The 24,731-nt window shown below is 47.9% G+C and overlaps 2 protein-coding genes and 1 long non-coding RNA gene across 3 annotated transcripts in view; 1 reads left to right on the forward strand and 2 right to left on the reverse strand.

The window, feature by feature from the left end:
- ABCB7 (ATP binding cassette subfamily B member 7) overlaps positions 1-4,173 on the reverse strand; it is a 35,682-nt gene extending 31,509 nt beyond the window's left edge. Inside the window, exon 1 of the mRNA XM_056491452.1 lies at positions 3,966-4,173. Within this exon, the coding sequence (XP_056347427.1) occupies positions 3,966-4,145 (180 nt within the window). The 5' untranslated portion in view covers positions 4,146-4,173. The remainder of the gene's footprint in view (positions 1-3,965) is intronic.
- Positions 4,174-8,485: 4,312 nt separating this feature from the next.
- Positions 8,486-11,739, reverse strand: LOC130253137 (uncharacterized). Its single transcript, XR_008840522.1, has 2 exons — positions 11,542-11,739; positions 8,486-9,225 (listed from the first exon to the last, which is right to left on the reverse strand). It is a non-coding gene; the product is annotated as an uncharacterized LOC130253137 (long non-coding RNA).
- Positions 10,762-24,230, forward strand: UPRT (uracil phosphoribosyltransferase homolog). Its single transcript, XM_056491454.1, has 7 exons — positions 10,762-11,122; positions 16,535-16,577; positions 20,136-20,205; positions 21,127-21,189; positions 22,281-22,442; positions 22,955-23,053; positions 23,841-24,230. The coding sequence occupies exons 1-7, from the start codon at positions 10,824-10,826 to the stop codon at positions 23,945-23,947; spliced, it is 843 nt and encodes a 280-aa protein (XP_056347429.1). The 5' UTR covers positions 10,762-10,823; the 3' UTR covers positions 23,948-24,230.
- Positions 24,231-24,731: the final 501 nt, after the last annotated feature.

The raw sequence follows: 24,731 nt of genomic DNA on the forward strand, positions 1-24,731 counted from the left end.
TGGTCTCAATTACTGCATTAGATTGATAGCCTGACTTCTTGCCTGAAGCTATGAACTGTCATGGGGTTAAGACAGCAAAAACATTAAAGGTTTTGCACAAGATACACAGAAAAACTTGTTCTTATTTTCAGTCTCGAGCCTGGAAGACTGGAGGTTTCAATCCTCTCTCAAGCTCCTGCTAAAAAACAAATCTGAGCAAAGAAACAAAGAGTTAAACAAGGTGAACAATTTCTTTCTCTGGTAATTCCTGTGATCATCACACTACTGACAGCAAAACTGCCCAAATGAGAGGAGCTGCAGCTTTCCTGCCACTCCACACATCCTGCAGGAAGACCTAGGACTCCACTCTCCCTCCCCAGGGCTCCCAAGAGCTTTAAGACTACAAAGAAAAGCCATCCTTGAATCTAATCACAAGATAAAAGAAGCAGGTTATTGTTTTAAAGAACCAGGAGAAAGTGCTGCTTATTTCAGAACTTAAGAAATAATGCAGGGAACTCCAATTCTGGCATTTCCAAACTCCTGAATGCCTGACTCTGCACCATTATGTTCTTTTAATGTATTTTTGGATATGATACTATAAACTCTAAAGGATGAAACAGATGTCTAGTACTGACTGCACATAAAAGTCATGTTGTTAAAGTGTCATGACTGTGGGTAGTAGTTTAAATACTACAAATGCAAACAAACAACAGGGATTAAACACATTTGTGCAAGGTCAAACCCACACTTAGAAGCTCTCTCTGGAATATGATACCTTGTGTTCCAGATATGCTGCACTCATCTCATGGGGATTTTTTTTTAAACTAACTGTAACTGAAAAGATAACTGAAGGTGGGATTCAAGTTTCTCTGCAGCATTTAAGTCCCACAGTTAATCCTGCTGAGTTTACAAGGTAAGAAAAGAAATGATGAATAGGAAAGAGTGGAGGAAAATAAGAAAAAAGGGTGAAAACATTCTGGTACAAAGATAGGATCCAGTGTCACTCTCTGCCATGGGCAGGGACACCTTTCATGGCACCAGGCTGCTCTAAGCTGGCCTTGGACACTTTCAGGGATGGAACATCCTTCCTCACAGCAATTTTAGATGCCCATTTTTATAGGCAGACATATGGGATTGCTGCTCTGCTCAGCAGCAGCACCTCCTCTCTAAAGGGATTTTGAAAATTCAGGAAATTTCAAATACAAAGCCAGTGAGGGGTGCTAACTGCCAGAGACTGTCCAGCTGCACCTTCAGAATCCAGAGAAGAGAATTTAGCAATGCACATGAACACATGAAATAAAAAATAAACACCAGTGCCATTTTACAGAACAAACCAAGCTTCAGGCAAAAATAAATAAATAAAAAACCTCGGTAAAATTAAAAAAAAAAAAAAAAAGCAACAAAAATACCTGAAACTTCTCTTGCAACCCCTTCCAGAGTAGGGATATTATTAAGTTATGCAGAAGAACAAGCTCTTTATCACTGGCAGCTGGAAGGGCAAGATAATGGAAGGAAAAAGTCTCTATTTTGTGCCGTTACAGTTACAATAATTTACACAGCCCTGCTTTCTACAACTGCCAAAATTCTCCCTGAAAGAAACTCCTCAGTGTATTTCTTTGCTTATACAGACTCCTAGGAAAATAATCATCCTTAGTTAAGGGCTGTTTTACCATTCCAGTCAAAAGCTATTTTCTTTCCATTTGGTTAATTTAACTAATTTTTAGATTTATTTAATTTCTATATTTACACTGAATAGAATTTGCCATTGTTTCTACTTTGGATACAGGCAAACTTCTAAAAAAAAAATAAAAAAACCCTAAAAAACACCAACCACAAGTTTCCTGGAAAAAAACCCAACAGCAATTGTTCAGTTAGTCATGAAAGTTTTCCCAAGCCAGCTCTCTACTCAGCAGAGATCCTAAATTCCAAATACAAGTTCTGACATGATGAACCCCTGCCTGCTCCAACCACAGGAGGGTGAACTGAAGGAACTGTGGTTATGGAAACAGAAACTGATCTCAATATCAAAAAAAATGAGGCCTGAACCCACAATATTTATGAAACCTGTTTTTCCACTCCATAAATTTAGCTTTTTTCCTCTCCAGGATATAAATGTTACATGGTTTAGTATTCAGAAAAGCAAGACTCTAATCAAAACTACTGAAAAATATAATTGTGAGGGGGAAAAAAAAGATTTGAATCCATAATGCACCAGCACCCAAACAACTCTGCTGTATTTGACTCTCATGGTACCAAGTGCCATAGAAAATACATATATTGTATTATAATTCAGTTAGGTTTAATTAATTGTAAGCTTAAAAAAATCACAAGGGGCATGAGACAATGAAGACAGAGACCAAGTACCACATGAATGCAAAGTAGAGTAGAAGGGTGAGAGCCGAGTCTTTGAAATTAACTTTTTCAAAAAAGTTAATTATGGTTACAAGTTTGCTCTCACAGTCATTTTACCAGAGCTTCTTCCTTCCTTTCATCCCATTTTCCCTCAGGAGTTAAGCTATGGCTGTACTGCCCACCAGCTTGAGGTGTATCAGGCACAACCCTTGTCTGACCCAGCTCTGCTGCCACAAACCTCTGCTGTTTGTGTAATTACATCAATTAAAGCAGATCCGTGTGTGGAGTTCAGTCCCAACTGGGGTTTTACCCCAGCACTGAGGAGATCTGGTGTAACTGTGCCACAGCAGCTGTGTCCCTCTGTAAAGTCCTCACAGTCAGGACAACACATCTTCCTGTCAGCAAATTTAATTAAATGTTTGAAAAACCATGCCCCAAAATTTTGAAGGGCATTACAATCAAAAAGTCCAGAACATTTAAGTCTGAGCCTCCTGCCTGCCAGAGATTTTGTTTAATAAAATAAATGCTCATGCATTTAGTGAATTCTAATTTTCAGCCAAATAGTGCTTGATGTAAAAGTGAAAATCCATTACCACACCATTAAGAAATGCATTCATTGACCACTTTCTAACACAAAAATGCCTAGAAACTAAAAAGCCAAAGAGATGAACATATATATATCCTACAGGTGTAGTATTAGCTTTCTAGTTCAGCAAATCTAGTGCAAATCTAAATTTAATGACACGTGGCAATTAAAACTGATCAGCAGGGACTGGCATTTCTCACATGAAATAAAGTCACTCAAAAGGAAAGCAGAAAGATAATTAACACTTCTATTCATCACCATGATAACATTGCTGTTTGTTCCCTAACAGCTGAAATACCTCTCCAGGAACAACAGACAATACTGAGTATTCAGGTATATTTTAATGTATGCAAATACATGGGTAAAATATTTGAACTGCATCGACTTTAGCTCTCAGCCTCTCACATAAGTTTCAAAATTAAAGCCTCCAAAATTGATCCTTTCAGTCCTACTCATCTCATTTAGTAATATGAAGTTGACTGCAGTCCCTGACAGAATTCTGCCTGTCAGGAAAAACTAAACAAGGCAGATAACAAAAAAAAGTTACTCATAAACAGCAGTAATCTGAGAGGATAAAAAACTTTATTACCAAACAGAATTACAAGCTGAGAGTTTATGGATATACACTTCCTTAACCCACTCTGAAAAATGCACGTGAATAACTGAAAGCTGAGATAAAGTACTCAATATTTTACTTGTAATTAAAACTATTCACTGGGACACATTACAGCCTTCCATAGCGGACAGAAAGCATTCCAGCGCCCTGCCGGCACTCAGCGCAGAATCGCTGCCAGCGGGAGTTACTCACTACACAGGACCCAGCACCCGTTTAAAGACGCGGCTCTAACGCTCGTCCCCAAGGAGACCCCACGGCACCGCCCGCGTGTCCCCCGTGGGCCTCCGAAGCCCCCAGGGCAGCGGGAACCGATACCGGCAAAGCAAGGATGGGCCAGGCGGTGCTCGCAGAGCCGCCGAACAGCGCCGTGGGCACCGGCGCCCCCTCAGCCCCTCCTCGCCCGCCCCTCACCGCCCCGGCGCCCCCACACACCTGTGCGCCCCCCGGGGCGGCTCGGACGTGTCGCCGCCCGCTCCCCACAGCCCCTCCGGAGAAGCAAGCGGCGGCGGCGGCAGCGGCGGGCGGCGGGCGCAGCAGGGCCAGGGCGAGCAGCAGCCGCCGCTTGCGGGAGGCTGCGGCCGCCAGGCCCCGCGGTGCCCCCAGCACCGCCATCTTGCGAGGGCCGGGGCGCAGGGGATTGTGGGACGGTGGCGGACCCGCCCCAGGGGCGGGGCCGGGCGGGTCTGGCCGCCCTGAGGGGAAGGTGGCGCGCGGTGCCGTGGGGGGAGTGGGGTTCCGCTGCCCTCAGACCGATCGTGGCGGAGCCCCGGGAGGGGCTGCCCTGGGCCTCCTCCTTCCATTCTGTGAGAAGGGCTGCCCTCCACCATGGTGCCCTGAGATGGGCAGCTTTGAGCACCACCGCAGCGCTCTAACAGGGGCTGCCCTCGGATCCACCATGGTGCTGTTGAGAGGAGCTGCCCTCATTCCTCATGGTGCCACGAAAAGAGGTATCCTGAACCATGACACCCAGAGAGGGGCAGCCCTCAGCCCCACCATGGCACCCAGAGGGGGACAGCCCTCAGCCCCACCGTAGCCCCCAGAGAGGAGCAGCCCTCAGCCCCATTTTGGCACCCAGAGAGAAGCAGCCCTCAGCCCCATTTTGGCACCCAGAGAGGAGCAGCCCTCAGCCCCACCATGGCACCCAGAGAGGGGCAGCCCTGAGTCCTGCCATTGCACTCTCAGAGGGGCTACCCTCTGCCCCACCATGGAGCCCATGAGCAGCCCTCAGCCCCACTATGGTGTCTCAAGAAGGGCTCCCCTGTGTGCCACCATGGCAGCTCCCAAAGGAGCAGCCACAGCCCCACCAAAGCACGCAGTGAGAGGGGCTGCCCTCAGCCCCATGTCCCACACAAAGGGCTGCTCTCTTGCCATGGCGCCCTGAGGGGGACAGGCACATCCCTGCCGAGCTGGGATTGGAATTAACCAGGAATCAACCAGGCCCTTCTGAGCCGGAATGAACCAGCCCATTCTGAGCCATGACCCTCTCAGAAGTCTTTCTGTTCTGGCTGTGCAGATAAAAGCCTTCTCTTAGAGGCACTGCACTGTTGGGATATGGGTGTCCTAACCACACAGCTACAGGCATTGCTCGTGTTGGTCAGCAGCTCTGTCAATACTTCACACAGAGTGCTCCTTCCAAGCTGCTGGTAGCATTCCACCCTTTGTCCTGATGCAGCTGGACACTGACATTGCTGCAGACAGAAAGAGGTGCTCGAGCTGGCACACAGTCCCTTTTTGGGTCCCCCACAGAGCAGCTGCCCAGGCAGTTTCCTTGCCTGGGGCACAGATAAGCCCTGGTCCGCAGCCATGAGGGAGCACAGGCCGGAGGGGAAGGTGTGGATGGCACGTGGGATGATTCATCTCTGCACAGACCTAATCCTGTATTCCACACCCTTCCCAGGGTTAAATTCTGAGCTACCTCAGGGGCCTCCTCCAGCCCACACAGCTCAGCCGTAGTTCCTTTGAGCAAGAATAATGCAGCAATAGTACGGTTCCTAATTAAACACCCACTTAGGAAGACAGAGCTATGCCATGGATTACATTTCCAATGGCCTATATACTCCCATGTGATCGGCATGCAGAGCTGTCAGAAGGCTGTAACTCTGTGTGGCATTTCTAATCACACAAAGATTTCTTCAAAGCTACCAGAGCTTGACTGCTGATGCTCTTGCCTGAAGGGAGACTTGTAAGCTCATTTGCAGGGGAGAAAGACAGACAGACAGACAGACAGAAAGGAAGAGGACAATTGGCTTAAAGTCGATTTTTAATGAGGCAGGATTTTTCTAGTCTGTGCTTTGATACGCAACTTTGCTCCTGACCAGGATCCACTTCAAACGACAGAGGCGACATTTCTCTGGCACTAATCTAATTCTTCATCATAATTGCATTTGGCAGAGCTGGGTCTGAACAGCGCCGCCCCGTGGTATCGTTCAGAGGGATAAACAGGAATTCTGGGCTTCTGACTCCCATCCATCTGCTCCCTTCCCTGTGCTCTGCTCTAGATGGAAGTTTGACCAGGCAAAACTGGATAATCACAACTATAGGACAGCCTGGACAGACAGGCTGGCCAACATGGCAGCACCTTTGGAGCTTTTTCAAATGTTTCTGCAATTTTCCCACACACACTGCTGGATGGGTTCATGCACAGTGTTTGTGTGCACACACGGTGCTTTATGGGTCAATCCAACATGCAGCACAGGCTCTCAGCCCTCTGAAATGTGTCCAGTGTTTTGGCCATGTCAAGCTCTTTGGACACATGTTCCATGGAACACACTCCACATGGATAACAGAACCCTGAGCTGTGGTATCACAGGATCTCACTGCTCCAATGCCTCTAACAGAGACTTGCAAATCACTTGACAAACATTTATTGTCAAACCTCACAACCCCTGCAGCATCTCAACCTTGTCATTGTTAGACAAAATGAAACATTTTAATTTTTCCACATGTAATAGATTTTATATGAGTATTCTCCCTGCAAATTTTACTTTAGCTGCTCTTCCTTCTTTAATAACTCTCCCATGCTACTGGCTTTATTTTCTCCTGCTAGTATTCCAGTCTTGTTTCCAGTTCTGATCTTCTCTTTCTCCTTCTGATACCACTTTTTTAATGTGATCCCAGATTACTGATACCTGTACAAGGCACTGCACAAACCTGAGAGAAACCCAGGGTGGAAAGAGCCCACATTCCTGTAGTAATTGCAACCTCTATCCCAGAGTGACTGAACCAAGAGAACAGAGCTCATGATAGAGACACAGAGAGCCAACAGAGAAGTTTTATGAACTTACACTGTTTAAAGTAGCTCACCACAAAATAAATATCTATTTCTCTGCAGATTTAGCTGTGGAAGCAGAGGATCTCCTTGGAGACAGACAAATCAATGCCTGCTCCAGAGCTGGCACTCTGGAAAGATGACAGAAGCAGCTGAGTTGAAATAGAAGCTCTGGGAATGGAAATAACTCAACACAAAGGAGATTTGTGAATAGAATCCTAAAAGATACCTGATCTGGACTTTTTCCAGGAGCTGTGTAGACAACAAACCAGGGCTTGAGAATAAGGTCAGTGTTCTGAATGAGAACATGTTAGTTTTTCAGCTAGAAAAGTTTACAGAAGCAGCTCAGCAACAGAAATACAACATCCATATTGTGGAGGTGAAATAACATTTTATTTAGAGTTTCTTAAAGCTCTTAGATTCTTTCTCCTTAAAGATGTTTAATATTATTCTAGTGCTGTAATAAATTTCACTTCTAGCAACAAGTACTTATTTCTTTCAGCTGTAAAAAGCAGAGTACAGTTTCATAAAGACTATTTATAGAAGTAAGATTTATAATTAATAACACTGCTATAAAATTGAAAGAATCAACACTGAATTCCAGATAATCAAAGGGAGACTGAACCCTCTATTCTGTATGGCAACATTGACAGTTCCAGCTGTGGCAGGCATCAGCCTAAAAGAAAGTCCCTCAGGGCTGTGGCAATCAAAATCAATTCAGGAGTCAGGCTAGAGGGAAAAGTGTCAATATTCAAACATCATTTAGAATCAATGGTATTGGAAGGGTGTGAACACAAGGAAGGGAATGCTTCAAAAAGTATATGAAGCAAGAGGGAAAATTAATGAGGATAAAGGAGTGCAAAAAAAAAAATAGAAAAATAGGACAAGATTGGGGGCAGATAGAAGCCCTTATCCAGAAGTGTAAAATAATTTTGGCAAGTAGAATGTGTGCTGAAAGGCAGAGTGCTCTTGGAGATAGAAACTGTTGCACTTGTTTCTAGAAAATTATGAACTATTAGTCCTCAGACCCTGCATTTAAGAACTGAACAGCTGCACACACTCTGGAAATGCAGTGTGAATTACATCTCACTGTCAATTAAAAAAGTAGCATAAAAAAGCTGTATTTTAAAATATGTTTGATTGTGTTAGAAAAATTACATGTCCAGTTTTCACTGAAAATGTGGTCAGGCATAGGAAGGGGTAACCCAGGACAGTGGTGGAGTTACCATCCCTTGAAGTGTTCAAGAAATAGCTGAATGTGGCACAGCAGCCCAGCACAGAGCAGAGGCATCCAGCCTTACCCAGGTCAGGGATTTACTGCCTGGGAGATCAAACCTCCAGTGAATCCACAGCAGTTTGTGACTCTGTCATGTCCTGATCCCTTTGCCTTCTCCAGGTTTTGTTCCAGCCTGTGCTCTGGCTCACTGCAAATACACCAAGCCATGATTGAGACTCTTTGGTTGTTACTGGTTGCTTTTCTTCTTCCCTTGTTTTTTTTCCCTTTCTCCCCTGCTAATCCAGTCACCTCCCCTGAAGTGGCCAAGGTTGTTCTTCCTGCCAAGGGAAGGAGGGCACACAGAGCTTCTGTGCACAGAGCACTCGCCTTGGCCAGGCACAAATGGCAGCTTTTCTTTCCTCCTGTTCAGAAGGCACCAATAATGAGCTGTTTGGCCATGGACACTGGTAAGAGAAATGCACAATTTAATTAAAGAAGATTTACAATATAAAGTTGAATGTTGGGAGGAAGGTGAGAGGAGAAACAAAGGAATAGACAGGGACAGATCTGGGGGCTCAGGGCCTGTCAGCAGCACAGTTTAATGGGGCCAGGGGAGCCTCAGAGGCTGTGACCCTGCTGGAACTGCCTGACCTGCAGAAGGAGGTTTTTAGCTTTGGGAGGCAGGGGTTGGTGTCTTGTGGGTGTTTGGTGGAGCAAGGAGCCTGTCAAGGAATGGAGAAACCTGGAAACTGCTCTGGGCCCCTCCTCACCTTCGGTCCTTCCACAGCTCTGTCAGGCACATTGGAAATTTGTCTTTCCCTGTGAGGTCAGGGACAGCCTTGGGCATCTCTGGGTGTGTCTGGAACATCAGGCAAAGAGAAGGTGTGGAGTAAACATCAGCTCTGGTGCTGCAGTGCTCTGAGACAGCTCCAGGAGGGGATGCAAACAGCCTGGGACACTGGGGAGTCTCTGCAGCCAGGGGTTCAGCCTGGACTGCTGGTTTGGGGACATGGGATGGTTTTCTGCAAAGCTGTGAGGCTTGTCAGGTGTGCCAGGGAGGAAAGGAGAAATTCAGTGTGTGCAGTTCATGCTTCCAGCTCTGTTTCTTCTTCAGGAATAGCTTCAGCCTCAGTAAGGAGGACTCGGTGTTTGCAGGCTCAGTGTTCTTTCCCACAGCACCCTGTTGCTTTTGAATTGCACACCAGGCCCTGGGAAGGAAAGAGGAGGAGAAAAGGTGAGTCCCTATCCTTCTTTATGTATTCAGTTTCTCTTTTCTAAAGGCACTTTTCTGAAAAGAAAGACTTTTTTACATATACATTACTGCTACATGTCTATATGCCTCTCTCATTTTAGACAGTTTGTGCACACAGCTGCATGGGTGAATTGAGCTTATTAAGCTTTGCATTTTTCAGAATTGCTGCCACTAAATTCTTAAATTCCTCCTTTTTTTTCTTTTTTTTTTTTTTTTTTTAAATGGGGATTTAAGAATTCAGAAACGCAAACATTTCTAACAAACAACACTAACATTTCCCTACCTGAACCTTCCTGGTGATCAAAATTGTAGAGGGTTTCTCAAACCTGAGTTCTGACACAAACACCCACTAGGGTTTTTTGTACATCCTCTTGTTCCTTTCTAGAGTTGTCCTGTGCACAGAGAATTGTAACCAAGTGTGGGGTTAATTGGGCTGTGTGTAATCAAACAGGCAGGGCTGAGGTGGCTCCTGAGGTTTGCAAAGGAATCAAATAGCAACAGAGCTCCCAGCTCTGATGGCCTTGGCAGTCAAGCCCCAGACAGGAGGAACGAGCTGCTGCCTCTGTGACCCATTTACCTGTGGTGCCAACCTTAAACCAATCCCAAAAATCTGGCCTGTGCTTCTCCTTGGCCCCCAGGCAGGGCTGGAGTGGGAAGCAGAGCCATCAGTTCTGTTCCCTTTTGGCCACTGAGGGGAGCTGCTTCTTGGCAAATCCCTCTGTGTGATCCAGGCCTTTCAAACCCCCCAAAACTGCTCGTGCTCGTTGTGTTACAACCACCGTGTGCTGCACAAATCCTGATTTCAACTTTGCTTTTGTCCTCCAGGGTGAATAACTGCATTGGATTTTCTAACTACAAATTCTTTCTACTGTTCTTAGCCTATTCTTTGTTGTATTGCTTGTATATTGCTGCAACAGTCTTCAAGTATTTCATTAAGTATTGGACAGTAAGTCAAGAAATCTGGTTACTTTTTCATCTCCTGTCAGTCTCGTGGGCTGTAGTGACTCTGTGCTTTGTTACCCTCATGCAGTGGAGGGGCTGCATATCCTGGGAGGTGTTTCCTGGGCCCTTTGGGAGTCCACCTCCTGTTAGATGTCCCAAATGCACAAAGCAAGAAGCAAGTAGTCTTCAGGAATTTCAGACTAGATTCTTTTCTGGCAGAGAGGTTCTATCCCTTCCCTGTCCCCGTGTTTGCATGGGTGTCCCTTGGAAAGTTTGGCATTGATGTGCAAGATGCTGAAAAGAAAAAAACAGGTCTAAAAACCTTCTAACCCCCACGGGCCTCCTTTTTCTATTTAAAAACTGAGTGAACCAAAGGAGGGTTTGTGCAGTTGCCGGGGGCTGTCCGGGAGCTCGCAGTGCGGGCAGGGGCCGGAGCAGGGGTGGGCAGGGGCAGGGCCGGGGCAGGACGAGCCCGCCCGGTGCCGGTGCCGGTCCCGCCCCCGAGTGCGCTCCCGCCGCGGGCTGAGCGGCGGCGCCGGCCGCCAATGGAGCGCGGGCGGCGGGCGCGCTTCCCCCGCCCCGGCGGCGCGCACGGGGGCGCGGCCCCGGCGCATGGAGGCGATGCCCTGCCAGAACCAGCGCCTCGGCCCGCGGCCGCAGGATGAGCCGCCGGCAGCCGCCGCCACCGCCGCGGCCACGGCGAGCGGCGGCTCCCGGCTGATCCGCTTCGCCGAGCCCAGCGAGGACAGCGGCTGCCCCAGCCCGGACAGCAGCAGCAGCAGCAGCAACGGGGTGGCGGCGGCGGCGCCGGTGCCCGCCGGGGAGGGCGGCGCGCCGGCCATCGGGCCGCAGCTGAAGCTGCTGCCCATGAACGACCAGCTGCGGGAGCTGCAGACCATCATCAGGGACAAGTGAGCGCGCCGGGCCGGGCCGCGTGGGCTGGGGAGGAGCCGGGGGGCCGGGCGGGCGGGGGGATCATCGCCTGTCGCTCACTCCATCCCTCCCTCTCCGGGGAGCCGCGGCCCCGCCGAGCCGCTCTCAGGCGGCCCCGGTGCCGCCTGCCCGGCTGGGCGCTGCCCCACAGTCCCGGCGCTGAGGCCGGGCCGGGCCCGAGGCCGGCGGGACGCGCTGCCGAGCCGCGTGTGCCGGGCTGAGCGCCGGGCCGGCGGCGCGGCCATGTCTGGTGAGGCGGGCCGAGGGCAGGGCCGGGCCGGGCGGCGCTCCCGGGGCTCCGGGCCCGGTCCGCGGGGCTGCCGGGGGCTGGGACAGCGGCTCGGCGAGTCTCTAACCCCTCACGGACTCGGACCGTCCCTGCTGGCGTTAGGCTCACCTCCGCCCTGCGGGCGGCTCGGAGCTGGCGTGCCACATCATCAGCGCACGGAGCGTGCGGTGCCGTGGTGTGTACAGCCCTAGAGAACGGCTGTGCCGCCCAGGCGGGCCCGGCAGCGCTGGGGCTCGGTACCTCTCTCGGCAGATCGTGTCCTGCAGGCAGGATGGGGCGGGGAGCCCTGCCCAGGCTCTGACTGGAGACTGCTGCCAGCACCATGCTCCACAGGGCAGCTCAGGTGTTGAACGCTCCCTCCCACTGCTCTCCTTTGTAGCTGTGCTTGTTCAGCACTGGGGTGGTGGTGGAAAGTATTAAATATAGCATGCATCCGTCTATTGGAAACTACTGGTTTGCAAGAAGCACCAGCAAAGAGGTGTGAGATCAAGCCTATTGATGGAATGATCAGGTTCTGAATGTGACACAGTGGCTTTCTGACATCTGCAGTGAGTCACTGCAGACACTGTTCCGTGCTGTGTTTCACATCTGTCCATCTGCAGAGCCCATGTTTTGCTATTTTCTGACTCATGAGGCTTAACATTTGGAGCTAACAGTAATTAATTTTTTATGCAAAACTGATCCCTCTTTTTCTAAGACAATGCCTCCATTAATTTTATTAACTTAGTTGAGCCTCCCTATCTTAAACTAGTTTGTGGAGGATTTTCCTTAATTTTTAAAGCATTGTGGGAAAAGCCTGGCAGCAGGAGCACCAGAGGCAATGCAGCCTTGATGTAAGGAGGGCACTTGTGGCCAAACCACACAGAACACACACCTGGCAGCTTCTCTGTGGAGCAGAAAAGGAAGCTGGGAGTGGGCTAAGCAGAGAGAGAATCCAAACCAGGCTTGGTGATGGCCTGTGAAAGGTTTTGAGGTTAGTGAAAACCATATAGTTTTGATTTCTAGACAAACACTAGCAGTGTAATTACTTTACTCCAGGGTTTTATTATTATTGTTGTACACAGGTTTTGACCTCTTTTAAATACATGTAAGATGTTTCTGGTTACAGTGAGCTTATCCAGAAAGCAGCAGCTGTGATTTTAACTTGAAGGACATTTTTTAGAATTACATCAGCTTCATTGCACAAGACTTTGGTAAGAGGAAGTCTAGAACAGGACTTGTAAACAGTGAATTACTCAGCAGCTGCAGCAGACTGTACTTTATTCTGAGTGTGATGTTGCCCTGGAAGTGGGGATGGAACTGTCACTTCCAAGCTCCCTTCCCAACCAGTGAGGAAAATTGGGCAGCAGCCTGCTCAGAAAGGTTGGCTTTGTAGTTAAGGACAGTAGGGAAACATTATTTTTGTATTCTGTCCCAGGAATTCAGCTGCATCTCATTAAGAGACCTCAGACTGGCCTATTTTAGTGCCTGTCATTCAGAAAGATGCTAAAGGGAAACGAGAATTTTTTAGGCACTGTTCATTAACCTTTCTCTGCCACCTGCAATCTGCCCTAAGACAATTCTCTAGCTATTGTAGCATTCAAACCAGGTGCTAAAAGAAACAACTCTTCCTCATCAGAACCCTGTTTGTGAACTGGCAGCAATGTGGCTCAGAACAGCTAGTGGTCAAAAAATCCAGTTTAAGCTGATACAGGGGTATTTTCACATACAGTGCTTGGGAGGAGGGAGAAGCTGTCATCTACAGGCATTTAGGACCCTGTCACTTAGACTTTCTGGATTAAAAAAGAACAGGTAACACCTTAACTCAAGGAGAAAATTTAGATTTCTTAATGCTGCAGAGGATGGATGTTCCAAATACAACAACAGCTGAAAATGGCAGACATTAAAATGCAAGCTCCTGGGGAGTGAGAAATGGAACAAAAGTAGGGGGAAATCCCAGTCAATTTGGGACTATTACTGTAAGTGAGGAAGGGGTAAATACTGAGATGGGCAATCCCTGTGAGCTGGGATGGAGCTAAGAATGGTCAGGCCAGCTGCAGAAGACTTTGGAGACTATTTTGTCCATAACATGAGCTGCTCAGAGAAGTGGAAAGCTCTTTCCTTGCTCCTGAGAGGATTCAGAGAAAGAAACCATGGCCTTTCAATTGGTGTTATTTTTAGGAAAAACCCATCTTCATGTGGCTGGTCATGGGATTCAGAGGTGCCTGGCTTGGTCAGGGGTATCCTGGTAAGATTAAAATGGCACTTTTGCTTCCTTAAAATGAACAGGAACTTGGTCTGTGTGCCAGAGTCAGGGAGATGGATGGATCACCTCAGCTCTGTCTGGGTTTCCTCATTTTCCCTCAGGCTTGTCACTTTACTGCTCAGCAAATGCTTAATGGGGGCAGGTGCCTTTTATATTGAGTGTGATATGAACCTCAAGTGCTCTAATGGGATGTGAGCTGATGCACTGAACATTCTGGAACAGTTACAGTCCCTTTACAAAGAGGGAATGAGCTCAAGGTAATTTCTGGCCTCACAGATGAGAACCAGGGATCTGGAAACTGGAATGAGTAGTGCAGTGATGTTTTTATATAAAAGCAAATTCATTAGCTCAGGTTGGCAGTGCCATTTTAACTCATGATTTAACAGGAGATATGATTTAAATCCAGGTTTTTAAGGCTCTTGTGTCTGTTGGTGAGATCATTCTGTGGTATTCTGCTGAAGCTGCTTATTCCCTAAGGAACAGAGTGATAACAGAAATGCAGATGGCAAAGTGGATGGATGTACAGTCCTGGCTGCTGCACAGAGCAGGGGATTCAGGAGTGTGTAACTCACCTGGGCTGGGTAAGGACAACTGCTGCAGGCAGGGAGGGTGGGATCCCTCTGCATCCCAGCCTTGGCATGGAAAAATTAAGGGCTGCAGTTCCATTAAGTACTGAATGAAGTGCTGCAGGAAGAGCATGGACCTGTTCCCAGCTACATCATCTCCCAGAATGCCAACAGCTCATCCAGCCTTCAGTTTTTTTAAAAACCTTTTACAAATCCTGTGTAGGGAAGTGGCTTTTTTCCAGCCTGGGCCTCTCTCAACAAGCTCTGTGAGGTAATGAGAGTAACAGGAATTACTGAAGCCCCCATACCTGCAGACCTGACAGTGTTTGTCACTAGTACAAGTGCTGAAGCAGGAAGAAACCCTGCAGCTACTTTGTATTACAGTCCCAAAAAACCCATTTCTTCTCACCTCCTAAGACAGACACTGTGACATCAGCCACGCTCCCCTGCCTTCAGAAACAAAGTGAAACTCATTTATATTGTGTAACACAATGTTTCTGCTACAAGTTAAGTTTAAATGCCTCCTATTTGTAGATCCTGTCTTGTTACTTGATGAAGCAACTGAAACAATTTCTAATTTGACACGAGTCATTACTTTATGTATTTCTCTCTGGTATTTAAGGAGAACAGTTACAGTGTTTTCACATAAGCCGTTTTTTCCTTCCCCCTGGCAATTCTGACAGGATGTGGGGTTTGAGATGTGGTCACAGCTTTCCAGCTGCCCCTGTACACGGGGTCTGACATTTGCTGTATTACTGTTATTTGTATGCACTGTGGTTTTCTGTTGCCCTCTCCTTCTCATAAACCAGGTATGACCAATGAAGGTGTTCAGTGAACTGTGCAGAGGAGCATATGTGCCTCTGCAAGCACAGAGGAGTTGGTTTAAAGCCTCATAATTTGCATTAATAACTCAGAGTGTTCACTCTGAACACTTTATCACTTTGCAGTCAAAACTGTGGTCTGGACATTGTTGGATCTGTCTTACACCTGTTTGTGAAATTCATCTAAATTTTCTGAAATGCCAGTCTGAAAGAACCTAGATGTGCCACTTAGCTACCTAAAAACACTTATCTGCACTACAGACAGAAGTATGAAACTTTGCAAAAACCTTAATAGATCAGGTCATATAATTGTCTGGATTGGGAGGGGGTGGGGGGGTTTGCAGTTATGGGGTCTTTTTGAGCATTGCCTGTCTAGATATAATGCCAAAATACCAGAAAGTTAGGAATAGCCTGTCATTACCAGAAAACAGGAAGAAAATAAAAACCAGTATTTTAACAGTGTTATTAGCAAGGAAAGAAACTAGCTTAAGTTAATGCTCTTCTAAAGCCTCGTTGTTAAGGTGGGGAATAAGTGACTGGTTCCCAGGCAATGAGCAGGCAAGCCTTTTGACTTTCATTTCTGTAAGCATGAGGTGTCTCAGGATCTTGGGGATTAAATACAAAATGGTATTTAAGGAGACATGCAGGGTATCAGAGTTTGAAAACATGAGAGGGATTAATAGAACATTTCATTTAAAAGTACCTCTTACTGTGTTGGTGCTGTGTCTGAGGGTCTTCAAGGCTACTGTCCTGTGAGTGTTGGCTCCTCGATTGGAAATGTTCCTGTTCTGGTGTAGTGAGAGTTGCTTTGGCATGGGAAGCAAGGTGTTAAAGCTGCTTCTAAAATTCAAGCTTTTAACCTTTCATTTTGCCTTCTGAAGGGGCCAGAAGCCACACAAGCAAAAGGTTGTACCCAAACTAATAAGAGGCAGAGAGGTGTTTTCACAGGAATGCTCATGAATCCCTGCTGAGTTTAACCTCACATTCACTGCTCTAATCACACTCAGGGAGTTCCAGATAAGATGGGATGTATCTCCTGCTTATCAGGTGTGTTGTCAGCCCTGGGTTAAGGACCTGCATGGTCATTGTCCCCTGGTTTCTGTCTGACTGGAGGACAGGCAAGCAAAGCTCACTTGCTCAGAGCTGCAGGGAATGCAGGAATATCTGAGCTCAGGAGGTGTTTTGGAGCTGAGCTGGAACAGCAGTACCATGGGAACCCTAGAGCACATCATCCTCTTGGGTTTAGTTGCTGCTGGTACAGAGCAGCAGCACTGCCAAACCCCAGAGCTGGGTCTCTGCATCTCTGCCACCAGCCAGGAAACCCACAGTGCAGAACCTCTGGGATAAGTTTAGTATATGATAGGAGACTTCTCTCTCAGCTGCCTTGGAATATAGTATTTAATTTTGTATTTATACAATGTTTTTAAAGTAATTCCCCAACTTAAAATGGAAATTATTACCTTTTTCAGGAAATCCAGTAGAGGAGACTTCGTATTTTCTGCTGATCGTCTGGTAGGTGAAGAATTCCTTCTTCTTGACTTTGTACTTTGCAACTCTTCCATAAAGTGGGTCTTGCAGAACAGAAGAATGGTGGTGTGAGAGCAACTTTTCTACCCAAAAGAAATTGCTGTGTGACAACAACTTTCTGTGTAGGGACTTCTGTTCCCTGTTTCATCTCAACGGGTTCCAGAAACCATGTTTTACCAGACACAGCTACTTGAGGACAGAGACCTGTAGTAATAAGAGAATTCTGTTCAAAAACAGATGCACAGAGGGTGCAGATAATTGAGTTTTATTTTGAAGCAGCACTTTTGATCTTGTGAGCAGAGCAGTACAATTTCTTACAGCCTAGATGTTACCAGTTGCTTGCATGCAGAAGTGCCTCCTGGCACTTGCTGTGTATTAGATTAGTAGCTCTGGGTGCATCCACATGGAGGATTTGTCTTTAGCCATATGGTGGTTACTGGCAGGAACAAAGCAATTTGAAATTTTCTCATGTTTTGGTAAGTCAGAACAAAGGCTGTGTGTGCTGCCTTTATCTCATTTGAATTACAGGCTTAAAGAAAACCCCAGCACTTGCTGCCACACACACACTTGTGTCCACAAGGGTGTTTGCTTTTTGCAAATCCACTCTCATTAACAGAGGGAAGTGTTTTTCCCCCTCCAGCATAGTCCAGAGACCATCACAGTTACAGCCACAGCAGGCAGGTTTCCTGTGATGAGCCCAATCTTAATCCAGGCTTGCTCAGGTTTAGATATGGCCACAGCCTAAGATTGGGACTGCAGTGCTTTTTATCTTCATGGCTTTCTATTTCCCCCACTACTTTACCCTTCTTGAGGATGTTTCCTACAGTCCAGTACCTTATTGTGAAGAACTTTTTTCATGTACCTTCTCACCTTTCTTGGGTGTTCTGCACTGGTCTGAGGCAAACATTGATTTTTTAAATTTTTTTTCCCCCTCTCATTGCTGGAAACTGCAGATCCAGGCAGTGAGTTCAGGTCCTTGCTCCAGTGTCCTCTATGCCTGGCCAGCACAGAGATCCTCTGTGTGCTCATCCTGCAGCTCTTTGCCACAGAACCTGCTGCTCTGTTTTCCATTTTGTAGGAGGAATTTTTCACAACAGAATATGTAGGACTCTCATTTTCTGAATGTTTTTTCTAGGTGTGATAAAGAACAGTTATAATTACATGTGGGATTTGGTCTCTACTAAACTTGGCAAGGTACAAACAGTTATAACTTGCCATGTTTTCCACCCAGAGAGCAAACAGAGTTTTATGGCAAGAGATGAAGAAAAGTGTGGATTATAGGGGAAGAAAATACAGCTTGTTGCAGTGAGAAAATGAGGATGAAGTTTGCTCCTACCTTAGCAGCTGTTAGGGGCAGTGTCTCCAGAGGGAGAGGTCTTGAGGAGGGATTCTAAAGGTGATGAATTTCTGGTGGTGCAGTTTTTCCTTCTGGCAGTTTGTTTTACACATAACAGAGTGACACAGAGGAAATGTTTGAAGATACTTGTGAGGAAAAGGAGTTAATGGGTGGTGGAGGTTGGCAGGAAGTGTCTGAAAGCCACTGCCAGGGCTGTGATCCTGGAGGTGGAAGAAGTGAGGTTTAAGTCATGAGGAAGGACCAAGACAAACCTGTGTGGTGTTTGTGAAGGAGGAGAAGCAGCTGGGGAAGCAGGTCCTGGCATGGGAGTGGAACTGGGACACTGGAGCTCAGGGCAGGTGGTGGGAAGGGCACAGGGCTCCTCTCTGCACAGGAGGCTCCCCCTGATCCCTGCACCCACACTGGAGGCACTGAACTGTCACAGTGCTGGTTGCAGCAGAAAACACATTTCTGGGGGTGATTGGAGGCCTGAGGTGGAGCCATGAATTCATTTCTCAGCCCTAGCAGCAGCTCCCTGTGTAACACTGACCAGGTCACTTCACCTTCCTGCCCACCTGCCTCTTTCAGGGGCTGAGCATCCAAAGTGGTTTGAAATGCTGAGCTGCAAAGAGCTGTACAGATAGAGAGGATGTTCTGCCTCCTCTTGAACTTCCAAGAAAGGCCACACATAATGGGTTAGAGGATTTTCTGCTCAGACTCTTCTACCTTGGGACCAAAGCTCTACTTCCTGTTTCAGGTGGGGCTGTAATAAAACCAGTTTTATCTTCTAAGCAAAGGCAGCCACCTCTCTGGAAGAGGAGCAGCTGGTTCTTGGGGCACAAGAGAAAAGAGGAGGAAATTAATCCCTGAGTGTGGAGGTGGCAGAAAGCACAGTGCAAAAATGAATGTTTTATCAACACTGACAAGTTTACAAAGAATCCTTCCAGCCTCTGTGGAAAACACTGATATAGTGTAGGGAGATCACAGAGATTATTTGACCGTAAGACCTTCACTGGATTACTCTAAACTTTTGGCAGATTATGTGGAGCAATGTCAGCACTACAGCAAGATGAAAAAAGCTTTTCTTCCAAACCTGGCAACTAGGTTGGCTTTTTTTTCCCCCATTGAATTAAGTTCAAAAACATAAAATAAAATTGGGTACAAATGTCCTAGAAACCGACCACAACCTCTGAGTGTGGCTGCTGCAAACACAGCTCAGGGAAGAAAAAGTTTTACTAAAATGACTAAAAATACCTTGAAAGAGAGATTATAAATGTAAGGAACCATTTCTAGCAGAGGCTGCTTGTGTGCCAGGAACTAGAGCAGACTGGAAGGACAGGAAAAACCTTCCAGGCTGGCCTGTTTCTGGAATAAGAACTGCCTGAGGTGAGCAGCACACCTGCTCCATCCCAGGAGCATTGCCTCACTTTTGCCATCCTGCAGTGAATAGTGAATAATCAGTGATTTTTTGGTTAAAGCTCTTGCTTGGCAGTAACTTTCCTCGAGCAGTTCTGCCTGTGAATCTTTGGCTCATGAAGAGAGAGAATTCTCACATCTTTAATACCCAGAGCATCCTTCAGGACAATGATTCTGGGTGCAGATGGATGTGTTTGTACTTTGCAGGGCAGCACCAGCTGGGGGGTTCATGAGCTGCCCCTCCAAAAGTGCAGGGATTGGCAAAGCTCCACATGGAAACCAGAGCAGGCAGGAGCTGGGAGGTGAAGGTGATAAAGAGATTCCTACACCTGCTGACTGGTGGTGTCTGTGCATTGCTGCAGCTTCTGGGGCTGTTCTGGCAGCCCAGCTGCAGTTTAGTTCCAGAAACAGGGATGTGAAAACAGCCTGGCTGGGGGGAGCTTCTCCTTTCCCTCACCAGGATTTCCTGTCAGCAAATCAAGTTGCATTGGTGCCTCACTCATCTGTTGAGAATAATTTGTCTGTGAAGCCTCTGCCTGCCAGATGTAAACTAAGTCAGTTTTATGGTTGTTTATGAGCCCCTTTCTTTCCCAGTTTTATTCTGCAATGCCTTTGTTTGATTTGTGGCCAAAACAAAGGTGTCACCCCCAAAAGTCTCTAAATTCAGTCCCTAATTGCTGTTAGAGAGACCTTTTGGTCTCACCCAGTCCTTGTAACTACTACTGCCATGTAGTGCCTTATCTCCAGGGATAACAATCCCTTTAAGCTGACCCATCTCTTGGGTTCCACAGATCAGACTCGTGGTTGAAGAGGGACTGAATCAACTGCCCTACACAGAATGTACTGTGACCACTCCAACAGGTATGTGGGACATCACCCTGGCCTGGGTAGGACTGCAAGTGGAGCTGATATCAAAATACAGAGAATTCTAACAAGAGTTACAGAATGTCTTGAGGGTGGAAGGGACTCAGAGGATCATTAAGTCCAACTCTGCTGTTCAGAGAACTGCCTAAAACTGAATCCTGCAACATCCAGATGGTCTGAGCTCTGACAGACTTGGTGCCACAAGCACTTCCCTGGGGAGCTCTGAGCAGGGCAGAGCACAACTGTCAACATTGTCATTTCACTGAGGATCAAATTGGTCTTGCCAAAACCATGATGAAAATGTACCAGTGTATGTGCAAGATCAGCTCACCTGCCCACCCCACAGCCTTAAACTAAAACTGATGATATTTCACATGCCCAGTAAGGAAAAAGCACTTGGCACAAGCAGCTCTGCCTAAATCTGGCCCTGCAGCTGGGGCCAGCTGGGAGTGAGGAAGAGCAGGAAATGAAAAGTGGCTGTGTTGACACTACAGAAAACCATTGCAGGGGTTGTGGTTCCTCCTGTCAGCTGTAAAGATCTGTGAGGTTACAGATACTCAGAGGCAGCTGCTGAGTGCAGCAGCAGGTTGGGGGGAGCTGCTCAGCTCTGTGGTGTGACCCACAGCACACCTGGGAGATGTGCAGCAGCTGAGAACTGCACTTGCATTCCTGCAGTAAAGCATTGGTGTGGCTTTACTGACATTTACAGAAAGGAAGGACTGCAATCCCTCAGCTGTGGAAGCAGAATTCAGGCACCATCCCTTACCTGGGCTCCTTTTGACCTCAAACAGCAGCTGCTCCACCTCTGAGCACTGGTGTCACATCTGTCCCTCAGTGACAGACCCAGAGCCATCTCCTCTGTTCAGAGGGCAGAAGGGAGCAGCCACTGCCACTGAGCCCTGGTTTCTTTCCTCACAGGACACAAGTACGAAGGAGTCCGGTTTGAAAAGGGGAACTGTGGGGTCAGCATCATGAGAAGTGGTAGGTGCTGCTGGAGGGACACTCGTTAAATGCATTGGAAATCTGTAAGCAGCTTCCTTTCAAAGATGTGCAGCAACAGGTTTACCCAAATTCTTTCTTATGTATCCTTGATAGCAGAGTGTCCAGGAATGTCTCCCATTAACCTTTAAGGAGACAAATGGCTGAACAGATCTCCTGTGGCCTCTTCCCTGGCAGCTGTTCCCTGTGAGGGGCCAAGTGCCCTCCCCTGTTTCCCACTTGTGCCAGAGCCAGGGCCCAGCCCAGCCAGGCTCCATGGGCAGAGTCCCTGGTACTGCCCAGTGCTGGGCAAACCCTTGGATCTGTGCTGTCAAAGCCAGCAGCCCCACACTCTGTCACTGGGATGTCCCCAGACCCCACCTGCCCGTTCTGACATTTCCAGATCTCCTGTGGGAGCTCAGCACAGCTGGGAACACCAAACCCAGGGGCTGGGCAGCACTGAGGAGACTTGGTGTGCTGTGAGCAGAGGGCAAAGGGGAAGAGCTTCAAGGTTCTAATGCTTAGAACTGTTCACCAGCACAGGGGTGGGACTGTCCATGTGGGGACTGTTCCTTTGGGACTGTCCATTTGGGACTGTCCCTTTGGGGATTTTCCATGTGAGGATTGTCCATGTGGGGACTGTCCCTTTGGGGATTGTCCATGTGGGGGCTGTCCCTTTGGGGATTTTCCATGTGAGGATTGTCCATGTGGGGGCTGTCCCTTTGGGACTGTCCCTTTGGGGATTGTCCATGTGGGGACTGTCCCTTTGGGGATTTTCCATGTGAGGATTCTCCATGTGGGGACTGTCCCTTTGGGGATTGTCCATTTTGGGACTGTCCCTTTGGGGATTGTCCATGTGGGGACTGTCCCTTTGGGACTGTCCCTTTGGGGATTGTCCATTTTGGGACTGTTCCTTTGGGGATTTTCCATGTGGGGATTGCCCATGTGGGGGCTGTCCCTTTGGGCCTGTCCCTTTGGGGATTTTCCATGTGAGGATTGCCCATGTGGGGACTGTCCCTTTGGGCCTGTCCCCTCCCTGCAGCCCCTGGGCAGCCCTGTCTCAGTGTCCCTGTGCTGTCTGTGCTGCCCCTCAGGGGAGGCCATGGAGCAGGGCCTGCGGGACTGCTGCAGATCCATCCGCATCGGCAAAATCCTGATCCAGAGCGACGAGGAGACGCAGCGAGCCAAGGTGTACTACGCCAAGTTCCCCCCTGACATCTACAGGAGGAAAGTGCTGCTCATGTACCCCATCCTGAGTGAGTGGCTGCCACAGCACGGGCACACAGACTCCTCTGGGCCCTGAGTGCTGCCCTGAGAGAACATTTCCACACTCAGGGGCTTTGGTTGGGCTTTCTGCTTGGGTCAGGTGACAGAGGAGGGAATTGCTCAGGCTGTGAATGCAGAGCAAATCGTTTGGGCACAGCTGCTTTTGGGAGAAAGGCTGGGGTTAAGATGGGATATAAATTTAGTTATATTAATTTTGCCATGGGAAAAGACTCAAACTGTTTTTCTTACTCTGAGACATTTCTAGATTAATATTAGAAGGAATTTGTTGTGATGAGGTTACTTGTCCACTCCAAGTTCTGCCATTAGGAGCCCAACATTTTCTATCAGGAGTTCATGCAGAGGTGATGCCTTTCCAGTGGGAAAGGACAGAATCACCATTCAGTCACACCAGCTGTACCACAGGTATTCTCAGACAGCTTGGGACAAGTTCATAACCAGGCAAAACCCCTAAACCCTCTCCCCCCCCTCTGTGCCCTGTCAGGTACTGGGAACACGGTGATCGAGGCTGTCAAAGTGCTCGTGGAACACGGGGTCCAGCCCAGTGTCATCATCCTGCTCAGCCTCTTCTCCACACCCCATGGTGAGTGGGAGGGGCAGGGAGTGAGCACAGCTCACTGCTGGGGACAGTGACAGCAGTCACACATGGGACAGCAGGACAGAGCTGTGCCTCTGCCATGGCAGCATTGCTTTGCTCACAGCAGGTTTGGGGGTTTTTAGCTGAATTGTACAACTGAGAGAACAGTGCTAGGTTCAGTGTGGGCAGTGAGGAGGGGACTGAGTGGCAAACCTGCAGATGGGAGAGTGCTCCTAAAAGCAGGAGTTTGCAGCACTGCCAGGGCCATGACTCTCAGAGCAGTGCCAGGCCAGCTGCTCTTCTGGACCATGGAACAGAACAACCCATGGGGTTGGTCCAGCACCAAAACACCAGGAGTGGGAGCTGAATGGAGCTACAGAAGTGGCCTGGCTGCAGGTGAAAGGTAAAAGGGGATCCAGATGAGGAACATTTGCTTCTCTGGGAGGAAGGAGGATCTTGTGTGTTGTATTAGAAATTGGCCATGGCAGAAATCGCTATCAAAAAACTCAGCTGAACTACAGAGCAGCCTGTAACCACTTCCGTTGGGAATGTGTGTGTGGGGGAAAGGCAATTCCCAAGAAGAAAACCCCAAAAAAGCAATTCCCTAAAGGGGATTTCCCCTTTGAGGAGTTCCATCTGTGAAGGCAGTTCTCCCCATGGATGGTTAGCTAAGGCAGGAACAGGAAGAGGAGACAGAAGCACAGAGCCTGACTTACTTTTGGAATGCTGCTGATCACGATTTGACATGGGCTGAAGCACTGTAGTCATTATTGCCTTTGCTGTCTCTTCCAAGGTGCCAAATCCATCATCCAGGAATTTCCAGAAATCACCATTTTAACTACAGAAGTGCATCCTGTTGCACCAACACACTTTGGACAGAAGTACTTTGGGACAGACTGACAGTCTTGGAACAACTGGATATGACTCTATGGCATTACAAGAGTTTTTTTTACATTTTATTACTGTTGAGTTGGTCAAGGGCATGTTTAAAAACCTTTTTGGCCAACTAACTTAGGGTAGTGCTGGCCTGAACAGGGATCAGGTACAGTGACAAAGCACTCTGGTTACATGGTCAAGCATCTCCATGTTGGGGTTCTAGAACTGCCACACTCTGCTTTAACCTATTTATTCTTCTCCAGCTGTGGCCCCCTGCAAGAGCAAAATAAACCAAACTAAACCCCAAGGGAGTGTCCTTCATTTCTGGGGTCACTTGGCATCACTCCAGCCACAGCCACTCCCAGTGCCTCCAACTCTCAGGGTGCACTTGGACCTCAGTGTCCTCCTGAGCAGCCACGTGGATTTTTGGTCTTTGCCTGGTGGCCAAGAACCAAAGACACAACTCCTGGAATTTTGCTCTGCAGACATTCTTCTCAAATAGTGAAACACCCCTGCTTGTCTTGCTCAAGAGTCCTGAATCAAGAAGATTCCTGTTGTAGCACAGGTGCAAACTGGGTGGGAATTGGGGGTGGGAGCAGCACTGCCTGTGGAAATTCTACACATACAGAACTTGGGAGTTCTAAGAGACAAAACCTGTGGCTGGATCAGTCTCACCAACCCTTTAAATGACAGGAAAACTGCAGCAAAACACTGGAACTTGATTTCTAGTCCTGTTCTCAGTGCACCAGAGCCAGAAGACAAGTGTGGCCCTCAGGGCTCAGCAGCCTTTCAGGGCACTCATTGTTTG

The sequence above is a fragment of the Oenanthe melanoleuca genome, chromosome 4A (assembly GCF_029582105.1).
Source record: "Oenanthe melanoleuca isolate GR-GAL-2019-014 chromosome 4A, OMel1.0, whole genome shotgun sequence".
Classification (NCBI taxonomy): domain Eukaryota; kingdom Metazoa; phylum Chordata; class Aves; order Passeriformes; family Muscicapidae; genus Oenanthe; species Oenanthe melanoleuca.

What these genes read in the sequence shown, in the direction of transcription:
- UPRT (XM_056491454.1), top strand. Translation starts at nt 10,824, where the DNA reads ATGGAGGCGATGCCCTGCCAGAACCAGCGCCTCGGCCCGCGGCCGCAG. An exon ending in TATTTTCTGCTGATCGTCTG is followed by an intron (nt 16,578 to 20,135) that starts GTAGGTGAAGAA and finishes TGGGTTCCACAG; the next exon opens with ATCAGACTCGTGGTTGAAGA. An exon ending in TACTGTGACCACTCCAACAG is followed by an intron (nt 20,206 to 21,126) that starts GTATGTGGGACA and finishes CTTTCCTCACAG; the next exon opens with GACACAAGTACGAAGGAGTC.